This window comes from Hevea brasiliensis, unplaced genomic scaffold (genome assembly GCF_030052815.1).
Source record: "Hevea brasiliensis isolate MT/VB/25A 57/8 unplaced genomic scaffold, ASM3005281v1 Scaf252, whole genome shotgun sequence".
In the NCBI taxonomy this organism is placed as follows: Eukaryota; Viridiplantae; Streptophyta; class Magnoliopsida; order Malpighiales; family Euphorbiaceae; genus Hevea; species Hevea brasiliensis.
In genome coordinates, this window is record NW_026614754.1 from 58,009 (window position 1) to 79,175 (window position 21,167).

The 21,167-nt window shown below is 33.3% G+C and overlaps 2 protein-coding genes across 2 annotated transcripts in view; one reads left to right on the forward strand and one right to left on the reverse strand.

Moving 5' to 3' along the window:
* The window catches only part of LOC110659079 (protein REDUCED CHLOROPLAST COVERAGE 3), a 32,600-nt gene extending 24,175 nt beyond the window's left edge, over positions 1-8,425 (forward strand). The window contains 15 exon segments of the mRNA XM_058141844.1: positions 1,513-2,036; positions 2,151-2,213; positions 2,308-2,409; positions 2,725-3,042; positions 3,118-3,210; positions 3,305-3,406; positions 3,499-3,603; positions 4,062-4,195; positions 4,853-4,914; positions 4,917-5,032; positions 5,185-5,316; positions 5,596-5,708; positions 5,795-5,876; positions 6,509-6,906; positions 6,908-8,425. Of these exon segments, the coding sequence (XP_057997827.1) occupies positions 1,521-2,036; positions 2,151-2,213; positions 2,308-2,409; positions 2,725-3,042; positions 3,118-3,210; positions 3,305-3,406; positions 3,499-3,603; positions 4,062-4,195; positions 4,853-4,914; positions 4,917-5,032; positions 5,185-5,316; positions 5,596-5,708; positions 5,795-5,876; positions 6,509-6,906; positions 6,908-8,123 (3,552 nt within the window). The 5' untranslated portion in view covers positions 1,513-1,520 and the 3' untranslated portion in view covers positions 8,124-8,425.
* Positions 8,426-19,722: 11,297 nt separating this feature from the next.
* LOC131176809 (VQ motif-containing protein 11-like) lies at positions 19,723-20,605 on the reverse strand. Its single transcript, XM_058141847.1, has one exon. It carries the CDS (start codon positions 20,476-20,478, stop codon positions 19,870-19,872), a length of 609 nt encoding a protein of 202 aa, XP_057997830.1. The 5' UTR covers positions 20,479-20,605; the 3' UTR covers positions 19,723-19,869.
* Positions 20,606-21,167: the final 562 nt, after the last annotated feature.

The following is a 21,167-nucleotide window of genomic DNA, read 5'->3' on the forward strand; positions in this document are numbered from 1 at the left end:
AATGGATGAAGGTATTGATGTAAGGGATCATCTTAATATTTTTAATAAATTAATTAACCAATTGACTAGCGTTGGTGTGAAGGTTGATTAAGAAGATAAAGCTCTCTTGCTTTTTAACCTCTCTCCCACACTCTTATAAAAGCTTGGTGACAGCTCTAACAGTTGGGAAGGAGACTTTGAAGGTGGAGGAGGTTACCGCAGTTATCTTGGATGATGAGAAGTTCAAGAAGACAGGTAGTGGCAATGAAGGTGGAGCTTTTGTTGCTAGTTGTAATCGTGGTAGAAGCAATTCACGTGGAAATAATTGGAGAATAAATAATAGATCGAGTTCGAGACCACGAGTAGACCATGAAGATAGAGAATGCTACTACTGTCATGAGAAGGGCCACATTCAATACCATTGTATGAAGATGAAGGAAGATCTTGTAGAGTTTAAACAATTCAAAAGGAGTCGTGGAAAAGAAAAAGAAGGAACTGCTGCAATTGCAATGGATGATGGTATTGATAGTGAATGTTTGAATGTGGATGATGATAAGGAAAAGGCAAAAGATTCATTACAAGATGAGTGGTTAATGGATTCTGCTTGCCCATTCCATATTTGCTCAAAGGAGGAGTGGTTTGATGTGATTGAAGAAAAGAAAGGAGAAAAAGTGAAGCTAGCCAATGGGAACAAGATGGAAGTTGAAGGTATTGGAAGAGTGAAGATCAAGCTGCATGGTGATCAAGTAAAAGTGTTCGATGAAGTGAGATATGTTCCTAAATTTGAAAGGAACTTAATTTCCTTGGGTAAATTGGATTCTTTGGGTTATGGGTGTTCGATTCATGGTGGAGTCATGAGAGTTAGCCGAGGTGCTCTTGTGATCATGAAGGGTGAGAAGATTGGTACAAAGAATCTCTACAAATTGGAAGGAAGCACATTGATTGGAAGAATGCAAGTGGAAGCAAGAGGCAACATCAACAATCAAGAGTGCAAGGAAGTACCCAAGAGAAAATTGACTTTTGCAGAAATTGTGAAGACTAATTCCATTTGACTTGGAGGTGGAGATTGTTAGAGTCCAAGTCCAATTGGAATTAGGAAGTATAATTAATTTAGGAAGTATAATTAGTTTAGGAAGTTTAGTAGAATTTAAATTATGAAGTTTAATAATTAGAGTTCTAAAAGGATTAAGTTTTAGTGGCCTATATATATGAATAGTTGGTTGGCCATTATATGGAATGTATTGCAGAGAGCACATAAAGTGGAAAGGAGTTTTGAATTCCGTGAGTTTTATTTGAGTGATTTTGAGGGTGAGAAAAATAATTAGTGGTTGGTGGTTGTAATTATTTTTCCTTGATAATAGATTTGTGTGGTGGAGTAGGCTTACGCCGAATCACGTTAAATTTTGTGTACTTTATTTTATGTGGGTGTAGTTTTTTACAACAAGTTTTTTGCCGCTTTATTGAGAGTGTAAGATGCTTTCTATTTACTGTTCTTGAATGCATGTGCTTTAATAATTCACTATGGACTTCTAGGGTGATAAATGTTTTTCAGCTTAGGGGTTGTGCTTTACCAGTCTTGTGTCAAGGAATCATCTGGAAGTCAGTCACCTCACCACTCCTTTGATGATTCAGAAGCATCTAGGTGTCTTGTTCGACAAGTAATTAAAGAGAGTTTGACCAAGTTGGATGAGATGCCTGTTGCTTCTGAAAGGTCCATTAGATGGGAACTGGGTTCATGTTGGATGCAACATCTGCAAAAGCAGGAAACTCCATCAGATACTGATTCTAAACACTCTGAGGAGGATACTGAGACTGAGCATGCTGTAAAAGGTCTTGGAAAGGAATTTAAGTTCTTGAAGAAGAGGGATAAAAAAACTAGTATGAATGGCACCCTTGAGAAGGAAGAAACTAAAACTGGCCCCTGCAGACTAAATGTGGGAACTGATGAAGGACAGCATAGCAATGGAGATTCCAACAGTGAGAATGAATTGAAGGAATTGATTTCTGAAGAAGCCTTCTTCCGTCTGAAAGAATCTGGAACTGGCCTTCATTTAAAGGTTTTTGAAAGTCTCTTTTTCCTTATAAATTTTTTGCTTGTTTCTGTCCCTGCCTGTAGTTCTTGCAGCACCAAATTTTTTCTGCTTATCTGTTGGATTTACTTCTTGCAACAGTCAGTGGATGAGCTTATTCAAATGGCATATGGATATTATAATGAAATTGCTTTGCCAAAGCTGGTAATACTTTGTTTATACAGTCAATTGCTCTAGGACAATAACTTTTATGTGGTTTTGTGTATGATTTATGATCTAGATCTCATGCATCATTTAGGTAACAGCCTTTGGCTCGCTAGAACTTTCCCCTGTTGATGGACATACACTGACTGACTTCACGCATTTAAGGGGACTACAGATGCGCTCTCTGGGCCGGGTGGTAAGTATTCTGTGTAGGCGTGTTGAGTTAGTATGTGTCTGACTCTCATATTATATATCTGTATGCTATATTTAGTGAGTTCATTTTGTGCAAACCAGCTAAATCAAAGCATATCATACAAGTCATAATATTTCTCTGGGAAGCATACTGCCTGATAAATATTTTGGTATCTTTAACTGTTGCAATCCTTTGAATATATCCTTATGTAGTGTAAAATCCTTTTGGAAAAGAGTTATTTCATTGAAGATTTTCATGCTTTCATATGTTTTAAGTAAAATATTCTAATTTTATTGGTTCTGATCTTGTTGTAATCAGGTCGAACTGGCAGAGAAGCTTCCTCATATACAATCACTTCGTATCCATGAGATGGTTACTAGAGCTTTCAAGCACATAGTGAAAGCAGTTATTGCATCTGTGGAGAATGTAGCAGACCTATCTGCAGCCGTAGCTTCATCCCTAAATTTCTTACTTGGATCATGTAATATGGAAGATAATGACCAAAATATGAAGGATGATTATATTCTCAAATTGCATTGGTTACAAACGTTTCTTTCTAGAAGATTTGGTTGGACATTAAAAGATGAGTTTCTCCACTTGAGAAAGTTATCAATTCTTCGAGGACTTTGCCATGAGGTACCCCTTTTTAAAATTGATTTTGGCTGCTGAATATATTTGAAATGTGGTTCTCACTAATAATAATTTTTCCAGGTGGGGCTGGAGTTAGTTCCAAGAGATTATGATATGGAATGCCCAAACCCTTTCAGGAAATTTGACATCATCAGCATGGTTCCTGTGTGTAAGGTTGGAGTTCGTCATCTGTCAATCTGAAAATTTCATTCTTAGTGAGCTATTAGTAAATTCAATATGAATGAGGTATTTATGCTATGCTGTACAGCATGTAGGATGCTCTTCAGCAGACGGACGAAATTTATTGGAGTCATCCAAGATTTCTCTTGATAAAGGAAAGCTGGAGGATGCTGTTAATTATGGAACAAAGGTGTTAACTCATTCAATGGATACATAAATGCTACATTAATCCCTTTAAGTTAGACACTCATTGTTCTCATAATATGTCTATTTACATTGAAGGCACTAGCAAAGATGATAGCTGTATGTGGTCCCTATCATCGGACTACTGCAAATGCTTATAGTCTTCTAGCTGTAGTTCTTTACCACACTGGAGACTTTGATCAGGTAATAAAACTTCTCTGCCATGTATCTGCTTTAGTTTTAGGAATTTGATTTGGGTCATTCTTATTTCCCTTCAAGCAAAGGCATTTGTCTAAATCATTAGAATTATTATTTCCCTTGAAGCATAAAATGGTGCATTTAATTGGTATATGATTGGATGTAAAAAAGATTCCAAGTTCTTAATATCTCTAATTATAGAATGGCCATTCAAGAATCAGAGTAGATCTCAGAAGTTACTGCAGTGTGTCAGTTTCTTATTAATATGGTAGGTGTTTGCATGTTTGAGCATCGATGCAATTTAGTTCAAAATATTAAATGTTTTAGTTATGTGAAATTATCATGAGCTCTAACTATGTTTATAGGTGGGTTTCCACCATTTTGATTTTCTTTTTGGCATCTCCAGGGATTGATTGAGGATATAACTGCTAGTTAATTTATTTTATTTCTTTTACTTTTTTTAGGCAACTATATATCAGCAAAAGGCTTTGGATATTAATGAGAGGGAACTTGGGCTTGACCATCCAGATACAATGAAAAGCTATGGAGATCTTTCTGTGTTTTATTATCGTCTTCAACATATTGAGTTGGCTTTGAAGCAAGTAAAATTGAATATGCACTGGACTTTTTTCTTTGGGTAAACTACAAAAATTCCCCTGAGTTTTGTTCTGACATACATTTTCTTTCCTCAACTTTACACTTTAGTCTTTCATGTATAAGACATTTTTTTTTCTTTTAAATTACACTTGTCCCTGTTATTTTAAACATACTACAATTTATTCCTTGAAAATTTTAAACTTTGATCACACTTTAAGTCCCTGAATTGTTACATTATAAACACTTTACTTCCTCAAAATCTTGCAATTTTTTTACTAATGGTAGTATAATGATTAAATTAACTAATTTTCAATCAGTAGGGGCAAAGGCATATGTTAAGCCAGGTCTTTAGTAATTTACCTTTTTCTTTATTTGCCAATCATCTTTGCACATTTAATTACTGAATTAACTAGACTATAATTAATGATGCCAGAAAAACAGAAGTTCTTCAAATGAACTTCATTGTTGAATCTGTCCCTTCACCCTTATGTTGTAATTAATTATTTCAATGAGAACTGTTTTTCTGCTAGATGCAATTTTTTGATTGAATAAGCTATGTGGTTCTAGTTTATTCTTTTAATTGAGTTCCTGTAAAATTTTTGTTGTTTGTTTTTTGTACTTCATTGGCTCCCTTGATTGGTTCTAATTTTTTTGATAGATATGTGAACCGTGCTTTGTTCCTTCTTCATTTTACCTGTGGACTGTCTCATCCTAATACTGTTGCTACATCAACGTGGCTATGATGGAAGAGGGCATGGGAAATGTTCATGTTGCTCTTAGATTTCTGCATGAAGCTCTAAAGTGCAATCAGGGATTATTAGGAGTGGATCACATGCAGGTTACCCTCCCTCCCTCTCTCTCTCTCTCTCTCTCTCTCTCTTACAAAAACTTTGAGTAAACTCCTGCATGATAATATTCTATTAAGCTAAACTTTTTATAAGAAGGAATGAAGGCTAATTTTTGTTTGCTTATTTGCTTTTTGTCTGACAGACAGCTGCAAGCTACCATGCGATAGCCATAGCTCTGTCATTGATGGAAGCATATTCGCTCAGTGTTCAGCATGAGCAAACTGCACTAAAGATACTTCAAGCAAAACTTGGACCAGAGGATCTTCGTACTCAGGTAACCTGAAAATGCATGGTCGTGATCTATGTTGACTTGTCCATCAGTGTCCAGCTTTGGTTTCCAAGTGTTTAGACTAGCTGAGTTCATGACATTCACTATCACTGTGGATTGTCCAGCCCCTGTACCTTTTCCTTGGCCAGCTCTAAGGGCTGGGTAACGTAGTGGTTGTAAAGAGCATTTTTTGTTTTAATGTCATGCAGTCTTGGCTACTCGGGATCAATCTGTTGGAGAAAGTGATATCTGATACTGATTGAGGTGCTGCATTTTCTCTTGCAGGGTGCTGCTGCATGGCTTGAATACTTTGAATCCAAGGCTCTAGAGCAGCAAGAAGCAGCACGAAATGGAACTCCAAAGCCAGATGCATCTATTGCAAGCAAAGGTCACCTTAGGTATTGATATGGTATTCTCCACATTACTTGTTTTTAGATCAGCAACTATAGCTAGGGGTACCAAAATCTGTGACCCTTTGTTGCAGTGTATCAGACCTCTTGGATTACATCAGTCCTGATCAAGATTCTAGAGGAAGTGATGCACAGAAGAAACAGCAGCGTGTGAAGGTGGTATATATTGCTTTTGTTGGTTTGGTTTGCCAACACTTAAATGCCCTTTAATTTCCTTGTATGCTGCTGATGTGAGACTTGTTCCCACAAGCCATATATTCCAACAGCTTGTTTATTAGAACTTCTAAACGCAACTTGGTCTGACAGTTTCTTGTTAAGTCATCTTTTTCCTTGAATTTGAGGTCAAAATCTATTGGTCTGTTGCTAATTTTTCTTTTGAAGACTGTTGTATCCCACCAATCTAATGAAATTATCAGATAATCAACATGGAGTTGTTAAGTTCAGATTGGCACCTGGACATCTGTCCAATCATCTTTTTATACAGTTTCATAAACGGCAAGAGTTACATCAGGTTGACGTTGGTTTGCCCATAATTGAGGAAAAAAAGAAGGGGAAACCTGACATTGTATTGAAGTTCTGTAAATTGGAGTTCCCTAAAAACCTGAAATCTTGGATTGTTGCTTTTGCTGAGCATCTTAAATTCCTCAAAAATGTCATTTGAGCAAAGTCGGTGTTGTCTACTTAATTTAGCATCTTCTGAGCTATCTACAGTCTTAGCTTTGATATAATAGTTCTGCTAATTAGAGAGAAAATAGCAACTGATCTTTCCTTGTATTAAAATTTGACAGGCATTGCAGATCAATGATAAAGCCCCTCAAGGCCATCAAAATGAAATGGTTGAAGATGCCATGCTCCATGAAAGATTGGAAAATGCAATGTCTTTGGCCAGTGGCAACAAAGAAGTAACGGTAGACATGGTTCAATATGAAAAATCAGAAGAAAAAGATAATGTTGTTATATACAGGCCCACAGTTGCAGTTGAAGTTGTTGAAGAAACAGCATCAGATGAAGGTTGGCTAGAAGCCAATCCAAAAGGGAGGTTGGGGAATGCTGCTGGCAGGAAATCAGGTCGTAGGCGACCTGCTCTTGCAAAGCTGAATATAAATGGTTCTGAATACTGAAATATCAGAGAAAGCAGCTGCAGGAGGGAAATCATTTCGCCAGCTCAAAAAACAATTCCCCGGACCATTATCAGCAACAAAGCAATCAAATACACGTGGGTTGAGTGTTGTGGAGGATTCAATTAAACTGCAGGCAAAATCTTGTGTGCCTAAAACGTCATGTTCTTCAGCAAACCTCTCTGCTATGGCTTCTAAATCTGTATCTTACAAAGAAGTGGCTGTTGCACCGCCAGGTACAGTTTTGAAGCCATTAATGGAGCCAGTAGAAGAATCAAATGAGAAAGAACCTGAAACCCAGACATGCAGCATTACAAATGAGACATCAATGGAGGAAATCAATACTACTTCTGTTGTTGATAATGTACCAGATGATGGTGAAACAGTTGAAAATCATGATCATGGAACTCAATCAGAAAAATCTAGATCTGAACATGATGAGATTCCTATTTCTAATCAGGAAAGGTCAGATGAAACAAATGGAAGTAAGCTTTCTGCTGCAGCTGAACCATTCAATCCAGGAGCACTCTCTGTAGTTCACACATTAAACTCGGTTTCTGGGACAAGCATTTATGATGTAAGAGCTAGTCAAAGCATGCTTGCAGAGCCAGGGGCGCCTCCACTTGCTGCTAGAGTTTCTTGTGGACCTAGATCACCACTGTACTATAGAAATGCAATATCATACCGCATGAAACAAGGTTTGCTGAAATATCAAACTCCCATGACAATGCCTTCTAGGAGCATGAATTCACATGCACCTGAGTTTGTACCCAGGAAAGCTTGGCAAACAAATCCTGGAAATAGAGATTTAAGTGTTCCAAATGAGTCAAACTCTATGCTAGAAAAGAGCAAGGCAGAACAGGAGTTATTAGACGAGGAATCCAGCAATAGAGTCAAAGATGGTAGTCCAAGAAAGACCAGCTGTGAGTTTGAGAAGGCGGAACTTGCAAGGCAGATAATTCTAAGCTTTATTGTGAATTCAGTTCAGCACAATGTTGATTCTGGAAGTAAGCCTGTACCCAGCGAGAAGAAGTTTGAAAGTTCTTCGGATGCAATTGCCAATGACAGTGCAATTATAAAAGTCCTCTATGGAGACGAAGAAAAGACAGACCAGGTTACTCAGTCAAATGAACATGAGCAGTCAAAAGCAATAGATGTAAATAATAAGAAAAATGATGATGGTGAAGGTTTTATTGTTGTAAGAAAGCGGAGAAGAAACAGGCAGTTCACAAATGGGGTGACCGGGTTGTACAATCAACAATCAATCTGTGCTTCTGTTCGTTGAAGATAGAGAAAGAGAGAAAAAAAAAAAAAGAGGAAGAAGAAGAAGAAGAAGCATATGTGAAAAAAAAGGTCGTCCTTGTTATGCTGTTCTTGTGATCTGACAAAGCTCTTCGCATCACCTTATTACACAATAGAAAAGATTGAAGGACAATGCAGAAGTGAAGTTCTTATCATAATTTGTATTTAATTTTATTGGTTTTCATTCCATCTGAGTACATTGTAATAATCTCTGTAAAAATCTCAATTTTCTCTTGTTCAGAGATTTTGTTTGATCAATAAAAGGCTAATCGCCAAGTTCCATGATTTCCTTCTTTGTTTCATGCTCAATAAAGGCTAATCTGAATTCTTGCACCTTTGATGTGTGTCACTGTGATTGAGCGGCTAGTGGAGTGCCTAAACCACAACTATTCACTGATTGTTGATTCTCTTGAATTATGTTGACCGGTAAATTGGCTTCCTCCGTAGCTGGACCTGGTTAAGAAGACTATGGTCATCTCAAATGTTGACGGTATGCAGTAATTTTGTGCAGAAACCACGAGAAGAATGTAGCAATTAACAGAGCTTAACATAAAAAATTATGCTTCACGAAATTGGCCTTCATGGCCATGGTTGCTTGATTTACTTGCCATTTGTGGTTCTTGAATTTTAATTTCTTTGAGCAGTTACCAAACAGAGTATCAACAACAGCTGTGCCTAGATTCCTAAGTTGTAGACCTAGAAATAGATATTCTAGTCGTGGTCACCCCTAATTCATACTTAGGTGAAATTAGACATATTTACTAAAAATAATATTACCTCCATCTATTTTTATCGGTGGCTTTTGAATTTTGCATGGTGATTAAGAAATAATTGAATAAATCACTTTTATAAAAACATACTAATAATGGACTAAATTACCCTTTATCTCATCTAATTATTTTTTGTATAAATATTTATTATATTTAATAGAGATATAAAATTAAAAAAAAATAATGTTGCATAGAAAATGCACCAGATAATTTTAAAAAAAATTTAAAAATAACAGATAAAAATAGATAAAAAGAGTAACACGCATAATAGAATATTGTTTAGTAATGATTTTAAATTTCATTCAGTCTCTGTGATTTGAAAACAAACTTAAATAATTTTTCTATTTTCTAACCTTGAACTATTAAGTCGATGTATACTCTTTTAAATGCAATGATTAAATAGAAAACTTGATTTAATCTGAACGAAAAGATTAAGAGCAAACGAAATAAAAATATTTTAAATAATTAATTTTATTAAAATAGAAAATTAAATAATAATTCTTCTTATGTAATATTAGTGGCATGTCATGCGTGGGCAATTATTCTGTATAATTAATTTTGAATGTTTGCTCCTCTTTATAACAAAAAATAGAGATCGTGAAATTACATAAGCATTAGATAAATTTTTGTTTGTTTTTTTAACATTAGATATATTTTCACCAATATAATAATTGATGTTCTGAAGAAGACTTGGTGAAGGAGCAGGCATCAATTAGTCCAATTCAACTAATTTATATATAAATATATATAGAGAGAGAGAGAACATTGAAGAAATATTTTCTCACTTAAAAAGAAATATCACTAATCAATTTGTGATCAAATGTTTGGTTGTGGCTTTTCTTGGAAAAGTTTTTAGGCATTTGTTGCATTTGCCTTGGAGACTGATGGATTGATTTAATAAATTGGTGACTTGGATATAAAATTAGATTATTAAATAAAGAGTTAACTAGTAAAAATTTGGATAATTTAATGGTTGAATTATGACTCATTGACTCAATTAATTTAAAATTTTTTAAAAATATCAATGATATTATATTTTAATTTATATTTAACCAATAAATAAGATAATATGTTTATTTTTTAATATTTAATGCATATTAATATTTCATACTACCAACAAGATAATTATTCATTTATAAAAATATTTTTATTATATATATAAATTATAAATTTAGAGAATAAAATATTTAAAATTTTATATTTTTAATATTTTTCTATAAAATTTAAAAGAATCATTAAAATATATGTAAATATAACTTAATGAATACTAAAATGTTAATTTTAAAAATAAAATTTAATTGATTAAATTTATTTAATTATTTTAATGAGTATAATGTTTAATTAATATATATTTAATTATTTTTTAATAATTCATTAATTTACTAGTCGAATCAATGACCCTATTCTTCAATTAAGTTATAAAGTTCATAACATTTTTTTTTGTCTAAACAATTCACCTTAATTAAGAAATAATAGGGATAATTGATTATAGTTATACCCTATAATCAATGATATTAAATTGGTAACAAATTTGACTAACCAATTTCTAAATTCCTCAAGTATTCTTGGAACTTGGAATCCATGAATCGGCACTCCAATGCGTGCTAGACAAATGTGTAAATTAAATATGAAATTAAAATTATTATATCATATTATATTATATTGCATTTCATTTTCATTTTTCAATCAAATGTATAAATAATTAAATTGCTCAGTACATTTCTTATTATAAATTAGCATTAATTTACTTTTCTATATATTAACATTGAATTGAAGAGATGGACGAGTATGATTCGATTATAAATCTAAGGAAGAAGAAAAGTCCTCATCATGTGGTGGAAAATTATAAGAATATGTATATGAGATGAAGATGTGTTTGTTTCTGGTACATATAATTATATATTATGTGAATTCATTGTATGTTAGAATTGAAAATTTAATTTGTAAGAGGGAGAAATGTTCCTTTTCCTATTTAAAAATCTCAGAGGCAACGAAATAAAAAGGATTTTCATTTTTATTTTATCCATAGTCAAAGTTGTTGGCCCCAATTAGTTAATTAATTTTTTTCTTTTTTCAATCTTTTGATTTATATCATCAAGAATTTTTTACTCTAGGAAAAATTTTTTAATTTATCTTTATGGAACCTGAATTCCAATGGGTGAACTGCTTGTTTCTTTATGTATTTATTTATTTTTGTTATATATTTATTGATTTTTCTTATGAATACACAATTAATTTTCATTTTTTTATATTATTTTTGAATATATGAGTTATGTATATTGATTTCTTTATTTTTTTTAATTGCATGATATCATGGGTTCAATTTTTATATACTTTCGCTTATTATATTAAATTTATTTTTTTAATAAAAATAAATTATTCATAGTTAAACCTTGATTAATAAGGTACCTACTACCTACTAATTAATAAGTTTTTTTTTTAGTTTTTTATAAAAAAATAATATCGCACATTTCTTAATAAAATTATGATAATTTTATTAAAATATACTAAATTATATATTCTATTTACGCACTTTTACAAATGACGTGGGATTTCGAAGCTATTATTAGGTTAAGCATAAAGATGGAATTTTAGTTAAATTTTTTAATTTTATTATTTAATTTTAATTATAATAATTTAAATTATTTAGTAAATAAAAACAAATGAAATATTTACATGTCACGTTAATTAGAATAAAAGACTTATATTTTGTTGATAAATTTCAAATGCAAATTAAGTAATTTCAGATACAAAAGATTTAATTATTAAATTTAAAAAAAAAATTCAAATTTGAGGTTCATATTGATAAAATAGAAAACCTTTGGTAAAATTGAATATGTTGATAGTTTTTGACCCAATGGGGGAGAGGAGGAAAATAAAAACAGGTTTATAATGCCATAAATGTCTACTAAAATCTCCCTCTCTTATTCTCCACAGTCATAGTCCGTACCAAATGAAGTTGTATAATCATATCAGTTTATGTTCTCTTTCTCTCGTCTTTCTTCTTTGCCCTATGGGCTTGTAGTGGCTACAAGCTGATGCTTCAGGAAATGAGACTGATAGACTTGCTTTGCCCAAGTTTAAGGCAGGGATAACTAGTGATCCAAATCGAATCTTGAAGTCATGGAATGACTCTCCATTTCTGTAATTGGTTTGGAATCACATGCAGCTCCAGGTATTAGAGAGTCACATCCCTTGTCTTAGATGGGCAGAATTTGTTTGGATCCATGTCACCATCCATTAGGAACCTTAGTTTCTCAGATTAATCAGCCTCCAGAACAACAATTTCTGTGGTGAAGTTCCACAAGAAGTTGGCAGGTTATTTCACCTGTAATATTTCCTTCTTAATAGCAATTCATTGGAAGGCAAGATTCCGACCAACTAGACTCTTTGTTCTCAACTCAGGGGGATTGGTTTACAAAGAAATAATTGATCAGGACACATACCATCAGAACTTGGTTCTTTATCAAAGCTTGAGGAGCTTTAGCTTCGAGTGAACAATCTCAGAGGAGAGATCCCAGCTTCCTTGGGCAATCTTTCTTCACTCACCATCTTTCATGTGACACACAACAACCTGGTGGGAAATATTCCTAAGTCAATGGGTAGATTAACAAGCTTAAAAACTTTTGCAGTTGGAGTTAATCTTCTATTTGGTACAATCCCTCCATCCATTTTTAATATCTCTTCTATAATACAATTTGAAGTTACACATAACCAGCTCAATGGGAGTCTACTAGACAACATAGGCCTCACTGTCCCAAATCTCAATTTTTTTGGTCTTGGTGAGAATAATTTTGTTGGGTCAATTTGAAATACACTGTTCAATGCCTCTCAATTGGAAATTATTGATCTTGGTTTGAATAACTTTGTTGGGCAAGTTCCAGTCTCTTTGGGAAATCTGAAGAACTTTTGGAGGATAAGACTTCATGGGAATAATTTAGGAACTAATTCAACTAATGACTTGGCTTTTGTTTCCTCTCTGGTAAACTGTACCAAGCTGAAAATCTTGGATTTTGGCAAAAACAATCTTGGGGGTGTTTTTCCCAATTCTGTGGCCAATTTGTCAACTGAACTCAGTATTTTTTATTTTGCAGACAATCAAATCACTGGCACCATTCCTGTAGGATTTGAGAATCTCATCAACTTAACTGGATTGGTCATGCACTATAACCTTTTCATAGGTGTTATTCCCTCTTTTTTTGGCAAGTTTAGACAATTACAAGTTTTAGATTTAACTGGAAATAGATTATCTGGTTCAATTCCATCCTCCTTGGCAAACCTTTCAGGATTGTCTCAGCTCTTCTTATCAGAAAACAGATTTGAGGGAAGAATTCCTTCAAATATTGGAAACTTAAAAAACTTGAATATCTTTGCCATTTCATAAAATAACCTCAGCGGAGCCATGCCCCATGAGCTTTTAGGCCTTTCTTCCTTATCACAGGAACTAGACTTGTCACAAAACTCATTTACTGGTAAACTGCCTCCAGAAATAGGGAAGCTTACTAGCTTGACAAAATTAGACATCTCTAGAAACAGTCTTTCTGGTGAAATTCCTTTAACCATTGGAGATTGCTTGAGCCTAAAATATCTTTACATGCAATTTAATTCCTTTTGAGGAACCATCTCGTCCTCATTGGCTTCCCTAAAAGGCCTTCAATATTTAGATCTTTCACAAAATAACTTGACCGGATGAATTCCAGAAGGTCTCTAGAGCATTCAATATTTAATTTATCTAAATCTTTCTTTCAATAATCTTGAGGGTGACATACCAAATAAAGGAGTCTTTAAAAACACAAGTGCATTGTCACTAATTGGAAACAGTAAGCTTTGTGGTGGTGTCCCAGAGCTGAATTTGCCCAAATATCCCGACAAGGTGATGAAGAAAGGAAAGTCCCTTGCATTTAAGCTAGCAATCATAATTCCTATTGTAGCTTTGTTTGTCGTTTTGATGCTAGCCATTCTTCTTGTGCATTACAAGAGAAAATCACAAAAGAAGTCATCTTCTATTACATTCTCAAAGATGAACAGCCTTCAGAGTTCATCTTCTGAATCCTTAATGATGAACCGCCTTCGTTTGAAGGTATCTTACAGAGACCTTTCTCGGGCAACAAATGGGTTCTCCTCCAATAATTTAATTGGATCTGGCAGCTTTGGCTCTGTATATAAAGGACTTCTAGATCAAGTAAAAAGACCAGTAGCTATTAAAGTTCTTAAGCTTGAAAGAAAAGGTGCTTCAAAGAGATGTATAGCTAAATGCTAAGTGCTAATGAATGCTCGTCATCAGAACCTTGTCAAGATGTTAGCACATTGCTCAAGTATAGATGGAAAACTTGATGAATTCAAAGCTCTAGTCTTTGAATTTATGGGAAATGAGAGCTTAGAGACATGGTTGCATTCTGATATTGGTCATAAAAAACAATCAAGAAATTTGAACCTTCTTCAGAAACTAAATGTTGCTATTGATGTGGCATCTGCCTTGCGTTATCTTCATGATCTCTGCAAAAGACCAATCATTCATTGTGATTTGAAGCCTAACAATGTTCTTCTAGATGATGATATGGTTGCTCATGTGTGTGATTTTGGTCTGGCAAGATTCCTACCAACTTCCTATGCTTCGTCTCAAAGTAAATTTAACACCACTGGAATCAAAGGAACAATTGGTTATGCAGCTCCAGGTATCTGAACATATTTATTCTAATCATATTTATTCATTGATAATGATAACAATTCAACCCAATTAATTCTATGAATTTTCAGAATATGGAATGGACTCTAAAGCATCGAAGAAGGGGGATGTCTATAGCTATGTGATCCTGTTATTAGAGATGTTCTCAGGAAGAAAACTAGTTGATAACATGTTCAGAGAAGGTCTAAATCTCCATGACTTTGTGAAGGCAGCATTGCCACAAAGAATAATGCAGATTGTGGACCCAAACCTCCTTGCAGAAGAAATAGAAGAATCAAAAGCAGCAAAAAAAGCAACCAAAGAAAACGATCAGAATCTAATAGAAGAAGATGAAGGAATCAATGACAGTGAAAACATGAGCAATATGAGAGGAAATGTGCTACATTGCTTGTTTTCAATCCTTGAAATCGGGGTCATCTATTTAGCAGAATCGCCTACAGAATGAATGAGCATGAGAGAAGTCGCCAATCAACTGCACTTGATCAAGAATGCTTTTCTTGAAGAAAGTGGTCCAAGCAATCCAATCCGACAGACACCACACTTTTGAATAAGAGACCGTAGACAAAACATAGCATAATTTGTTAATTAGGAGAGTAAAACATCATGATATAGCTGGAATGTTATAGTTGTTTGGAATTCAGGTGCTAATAAGTCAAATATGGCCGATAAATTAACCCATCTTAGCTTTCTCGCACCTATTGCATTTTACCGTATTAGCTTTCTTAACAATAATTCATTGGAAGGCGAAATTCCAGCCAACTTTACAGGTTGTTATTAACTCAGTGTAATTGGTTTACAAGGGAATAATCTATCAGGAAAGATCCCAGCAGAGCTTGGTTCCTAAATCAAGCTTCAGGAGCCTTGAATTGGCATGAACGATATCAGCGAAGAAATCCCAGCTACTCTAGGCAGCCTTTCGTCGCTCACAATCTTTCATGTAACTTCACAACTTTTGGTGGGGCATATTCCTGACAAAATAGGCAGATTAGCAAGCTTAACAACTTTTGCTGTTGGCTCTAATCAAATCTCTAGTATTATCACTCCATCCATTTTTAATATCTTATCTTTAATGAAGCTCCTAGTTACACAGAACCAACTCAATGGAAGCCTGACAGACAACACACGGGCCTCACTCTCCCAAATCTCAATTTCTTTGGCTTTGGTGAAAATAATTTTTCTGGGTCAATTCCAAATTCATTATTCAATGCCTCTCGGTTGGAAATAGTCAATCTTGGTTGGAATGAATTTACTGAACAAGTGCCAATGAATATAAGAAATCTGAAAAATCTCGACTTCATTGAAATAATTTGGGAAACAATTCAACTAATAATCTTGGAAATTTTTTTTTTTTTTTGGGGGGGGTTTGTTTACCCAATTCTGTGCCCAATCAGTCAATTGAACTCGATCTACTTTATTTTTGGCGCAATCAAATCAGAGGCACAATTCCTGTAGGTTTAGAAAATCTAATCAACTTAGTTGGACTGTTCAAGCACAATAATCAAATCACAGGCAGAAATCCCGAAGGGTTAGATTTCCTTATAGCATTGATGACTTCCAGAGAGTCGGCGCCTTCGACAATTACTGGTTGGAACCCTTTGTTCCTTGCAAGCGAGATTGCTTCACAACTAGCTACAGATTCCAAAACAAAGGGTCCAAGACACCAGGGAATACTTTGCAGCACCAACCTTGAGGTAGCCCATTCCAATCTCTAGCTAACGCTGCCATGGGCCCCAGATTATCATTCCTACTCATAGCACTATCGAAATTGACCATAATAGCGCTCAGTGGAGGGGAAACAATGATTTACTGTTGTTGCAAAAAATTGAAAATTTATTCAAATTAGAACTACAAAGAATGAGAATTAAAAGTGAATTTTATATAAAAAATAAAACTTAAATCCCAATAAATTTTTTCGTTACTAATTAATAACTATTAATTCAATGACAAATTTTCCTTAATAAACTAAAAAAATCATTTTATATTTCATAATTAATGATAGTTTTTTCTATTTAATAACGGATTTTTTTATTGAAATATAGAATTAATTTTGAAGAAAAGATTGGTCCACCTATGAGTGGGCTAATGGCTCAAGCCCATGAGCACTTAATACTTCCTGCCCATTTCTCCAAAGGCCATAAAAGAGAATTTAGTCTCCTCATCACGGGGGCATCGTGAAGGAAGTGGGAAACCTGTTCCCTTCCCCAACACGTTGCAATTGTATGCATCTGATAGAAAGATTAGTGCTTATCTTCCATAGGGATTATAGGAGCAGTTGAGACGCAATTTGGCAGAAAACAGAAATCAAGTTTTGGGCCGCTTTTATTGCTGAAGACATTTGGCAGTAACAAGCAAGGAAGGTGGTGCAATTTGGTCATCTTCTTGTGTTTTCTTTCACAAATAATTTATGTTCTGGAGTTCACTGCTTTTCAGATAATATCTTGATCATGAACTAATATATGTTGTTTTTGAACTTTATGAATTGCAATAAAGTAATGGACTTAAAAATATAATATAAATTTTTGAATTTTAAAATTTTATACAATAAAATTCTTTGGATTTTCAATGACTAGTTTATATAATTCAAAATAACAATAATATGAATATTATAGAAAATTTTAAAATTTAAAAGATTTTATATTATTTTTTTAAATTAAAAATATTTTTATTGTAACTCCTAAAGTTAAAAACAATTGTCGAAATTTATCTCTTACACATGTGATTCGTACACATGTATTTTTTTTTTTTTGTCGGGGGAGGGGGGATCGAACCGGGGAAGTGGCCACAGGTTCATTGTGCCCTTCCCATTGGACCAAAGCCAGGTGGGCGATTTGTACACATGTATATGACTTATGAAATGAATCTTAAAATAAATAAATATGATAAATATAAATTGGTTATGACCAATTAAATTTTGCCACCTATTTCTTTTAAATAGCCAAAGAAAAAAAAAATCCAAAAGAAGTAATTGTTCTACAATGAGGGCCTTCCTCAATCAAAACAAACTCCAAGTGCAAACCTTAGTAAGTTTAATCAAGAGTTTTTTTTTTCCCTCTCTCTTGTTAATTATCGTTAATGTCATACTAGTGACAACTTTTTATTATTAAGTAGCAACAAATTTTTTTTAACTAAATTGTGAATTATTTATATGAATTATTCAAGTTTTAGACCTTATTTGATTTAAAATATTTTATTTTTTTGGAAGTTTATTTCTCAAAAAATATATTTTCAGGAAACTCGCTTCTTAAAAAATATAATATAAATGTGTTTATATACATGTTAACTTATAAGAAGTTGTTTACTTCTAAATTGTAAAAAGCAATAATACCTATAAAATAATTTAAAGTATAATAAATTAAAAAATAAATTAATAAATTATATTAAACTTAATTAGAAAAGTGTAAGTTACTAAGTCTCGTGTAGATAAGTTACTTTTCTTAAAAAAAAGTAAAATACTAAATTTTGCTGAAAAATTATTTGATAATATAATCCAAACAATATCATTTTTTGCACTTTCTAAGAAGTTACAGTTTTTTAATCTACTTATCCCTTACCAAATAAGGTTTTAGTAATTTTCAAATCTAAAGGAAATTATACCATGAACCATGAGCATGCAGAGAAAATTCAAGGAGCTTGACAATTCAGTTTTGAGTAATGGTATAGCCAAAGCAAGATGGAGATGGAAAGCTGAGTTGTCCTTTTCTAGTTAGACTTGTTGTCATGAAAGTTTTCAAAATCCAGGAACTTCCATGTCCCTTTCCCTAAACTTCACTTTCACTTTCAGTTTTTTTCCCCTTCCAGCCATAAGTCAACATTGCCACTTATTTTTCCTGATAAGACTTTGCCACCCCAATAATAAACAATTTTTCCTTTTTCTTTTCCGCCTCTATTTTAGCCTAAGTCAACATGCCCACTACTACTTTTCCTGATAAGACTTAGGTCCAAACATAAAATCTACAATTATTATTATTGAAAAATTATTATTTACTCTCTGTTAATATTAATGATTTAGTTTTATATTTTTTAAAAAATATTTATTTTTTTATCAAAATACATACATATATACACAACGCTTAGGGACAGAATTCAACATCTTTATAAAATCATGATAATTTTATTAAAATATCTCATTCCTTATAAGTGCTATGCACGGACACTCTACATCCACTGAACGAAACTAAAAGATCTAAAAAATATTTATTTAATTTTAATATTTAATATTTGTTTATCATTTTAAACCTTTTTGATATTTATACACATAACTATTCTCAGACCTGTTAAATTTTTTTATTTAAACGATTTTAAAAATATATTCTCCATTAATTTACTGTATTCAATATAAATAATTTAAAAATATTCATTAATAAAATATCATACTTACTAGATTACCATATTGGGTTTCAAAGCCTAAGAAGTGAAATCTGCACTACACTACAATTGTTTGCCATATAGGGAATTGAATCTTGGCCATCCACCATTTCAGAATCAAACGGCTGATATTGACCTATGTTTTTGAAATTTTGAACTCATACTCTATACAATGAAGATATAGAACTAAATGCAGATGTGGCAGTGACTTTGCAATAACGTCACAGTCCTGGCAAGTACTAAATACGCAAGGACGAATCCTAGCCGTTGCTTTGTCAGACAAAGGCGCCGCTCGCTTCCTGCATCTCACTGTTATCATTAAAATCCAACGGTACCTGCTTTTTAGGGTCCATAAATTTCGTAGATTTACCCGTCCAACCGTAACGGATTGGAATCTTACTCAGTGCGTTCGCACTTGAAAAAATTAATAACATTTAACACTGAAAAATTAATAATTTAACACGATTGTGTTTCCTGTTTAACTGTAATTTTGCAAATTAAAAAAATTCTTATTAATTGTATGTCAATAATATTAATTATTTTAATAATTATTAATTTATATAATAATTTAAAAAAATATTAAATAAAAATAAATAATAATTAAAAATTAATTATTAAATATAAAAATAATAATATTATTTTTTATTGTAATTAAAATAATATATACATAATATACTCATGCTTCTTCCCTCTCTATAGGTACTATCTGTCTGTGCCTTTTATACATTAAGCGTATGATAACTAAATTACTAAAACGACCATACTTATCCACAGGCGCCAAATCACTTCTATTGGCTCATCACCCCATTCATTAACAGTTAACTAAGATAATTAACATTTCCATCAAAGGAACGTTAAAGAAATTGGCATATTCTATAACTAGCCCTCTAGATTAGTAGATTCCTGATTCAAGAACAAGAATTGCGATCATCATCTTGATCCTCTTTGTAGTCTCTAAGAGAACGCAAGGGGAATAGGGGCAATAGCTCAGGAGGCTCAACTCCTCTGGGAGTGGTCAAAGGACTTGGATGCAGATAAAACCCTTTTTCAGCAATGGCTCTCTCTTCCTCCTCACTGGAACCCCCACGGGAACAAAACTCTTCGTAGGGTGACCTAGGGCTTGCGCGCGCACAAAAGAAGTCCAAAGTTGACACCGGGGACACCAAGAAACCAGTTCGCTGTCTGAACTGCAAGAGGTCAGGATGCTCGAAGCTGTTGCTGATTGTAGAATTGCTGTTAAGGTTGATTTCTAAGTTCTTGGCGCTCTGTCTCCTTTCTTGAAGTTTGAATGCAGGTCTTTTAGGGCCTGGAATTACAGAGGAACGATTAGGGTGGGTGATTGGGAGCTTTTGGGTTGATGGGTCGTCGGTTGCTCCAGTTAGCTTTTGAACAATGGTGCGGAAGGTTGACGAGTCGGCTTGCACAAAGGTGGTGTCGAGCGAGGACGGGTCAGATCCATAGGGGGGTGGGCTGTGGTGCATGGTGGTGGTCATATTGTTATTAGAAGCGGAAGCCATGAGAGAGAAAATGGGTGATAAGCATGAAAAGTTGGCGTATATATACGGGGTTTCTTGTTTTTGGGTGATTGAGAAGGTGAAGAAAGGCTGTTCAGAAAAAATTAGAGAAGGTAGAGAGAGAGGGAGAGAGGAGAAGGGTTTTTAAAGGGTTTGTCTTTGAGCTGCGTTTGAGATTTATAGGGTAACGCGTGTGGGTTTGGATGTCAGAAGGAGGGCTTTTGACCAAAAAAGGTGTAATAAAAAAAAATACGAGTTTGAAAATAATTATCAAAAAGGGGTGAGTTACGCTGAACTGGACGAGGTAAGTGCGGGACGCTAACTATAATAGCATTTTTAAGGTTCGGACGCTATTTATAATAATTTTCGCATCAAAATTTTTAAAGGAAAGCTGGACGCTATTCAAAATAGCGTCTAACTTTTCTTTAAATAATAAAAAATTAATTAAAAAAAATTTAAAAGTTGGATGCTACTTACAGTAACGTTCAACCTTTTTTTTATTTTTTAATTATTTTATTTTATATTTTAAATAAAATATAAATATTATTTTAATAAATAAAATTATAATATATAATATTATATATTATAATATTTTTATTATAAATATTATTTTTTAATTTAAAATTAAATTAAAATTTAATAAAATAAAAAATTAAAAAAATAAATAATTAAAAAGATTTAAGAAAAGTTGG

Excerpts from the sequence above, each read along its gene's own strand:
- LOC131176809 (XM_058141847.1), bottom strand. The coding sequence starts at position 20,478 with ATGGCTTCCGCTTCTAATAACAATATGACCACCACCATGCACCACAGC.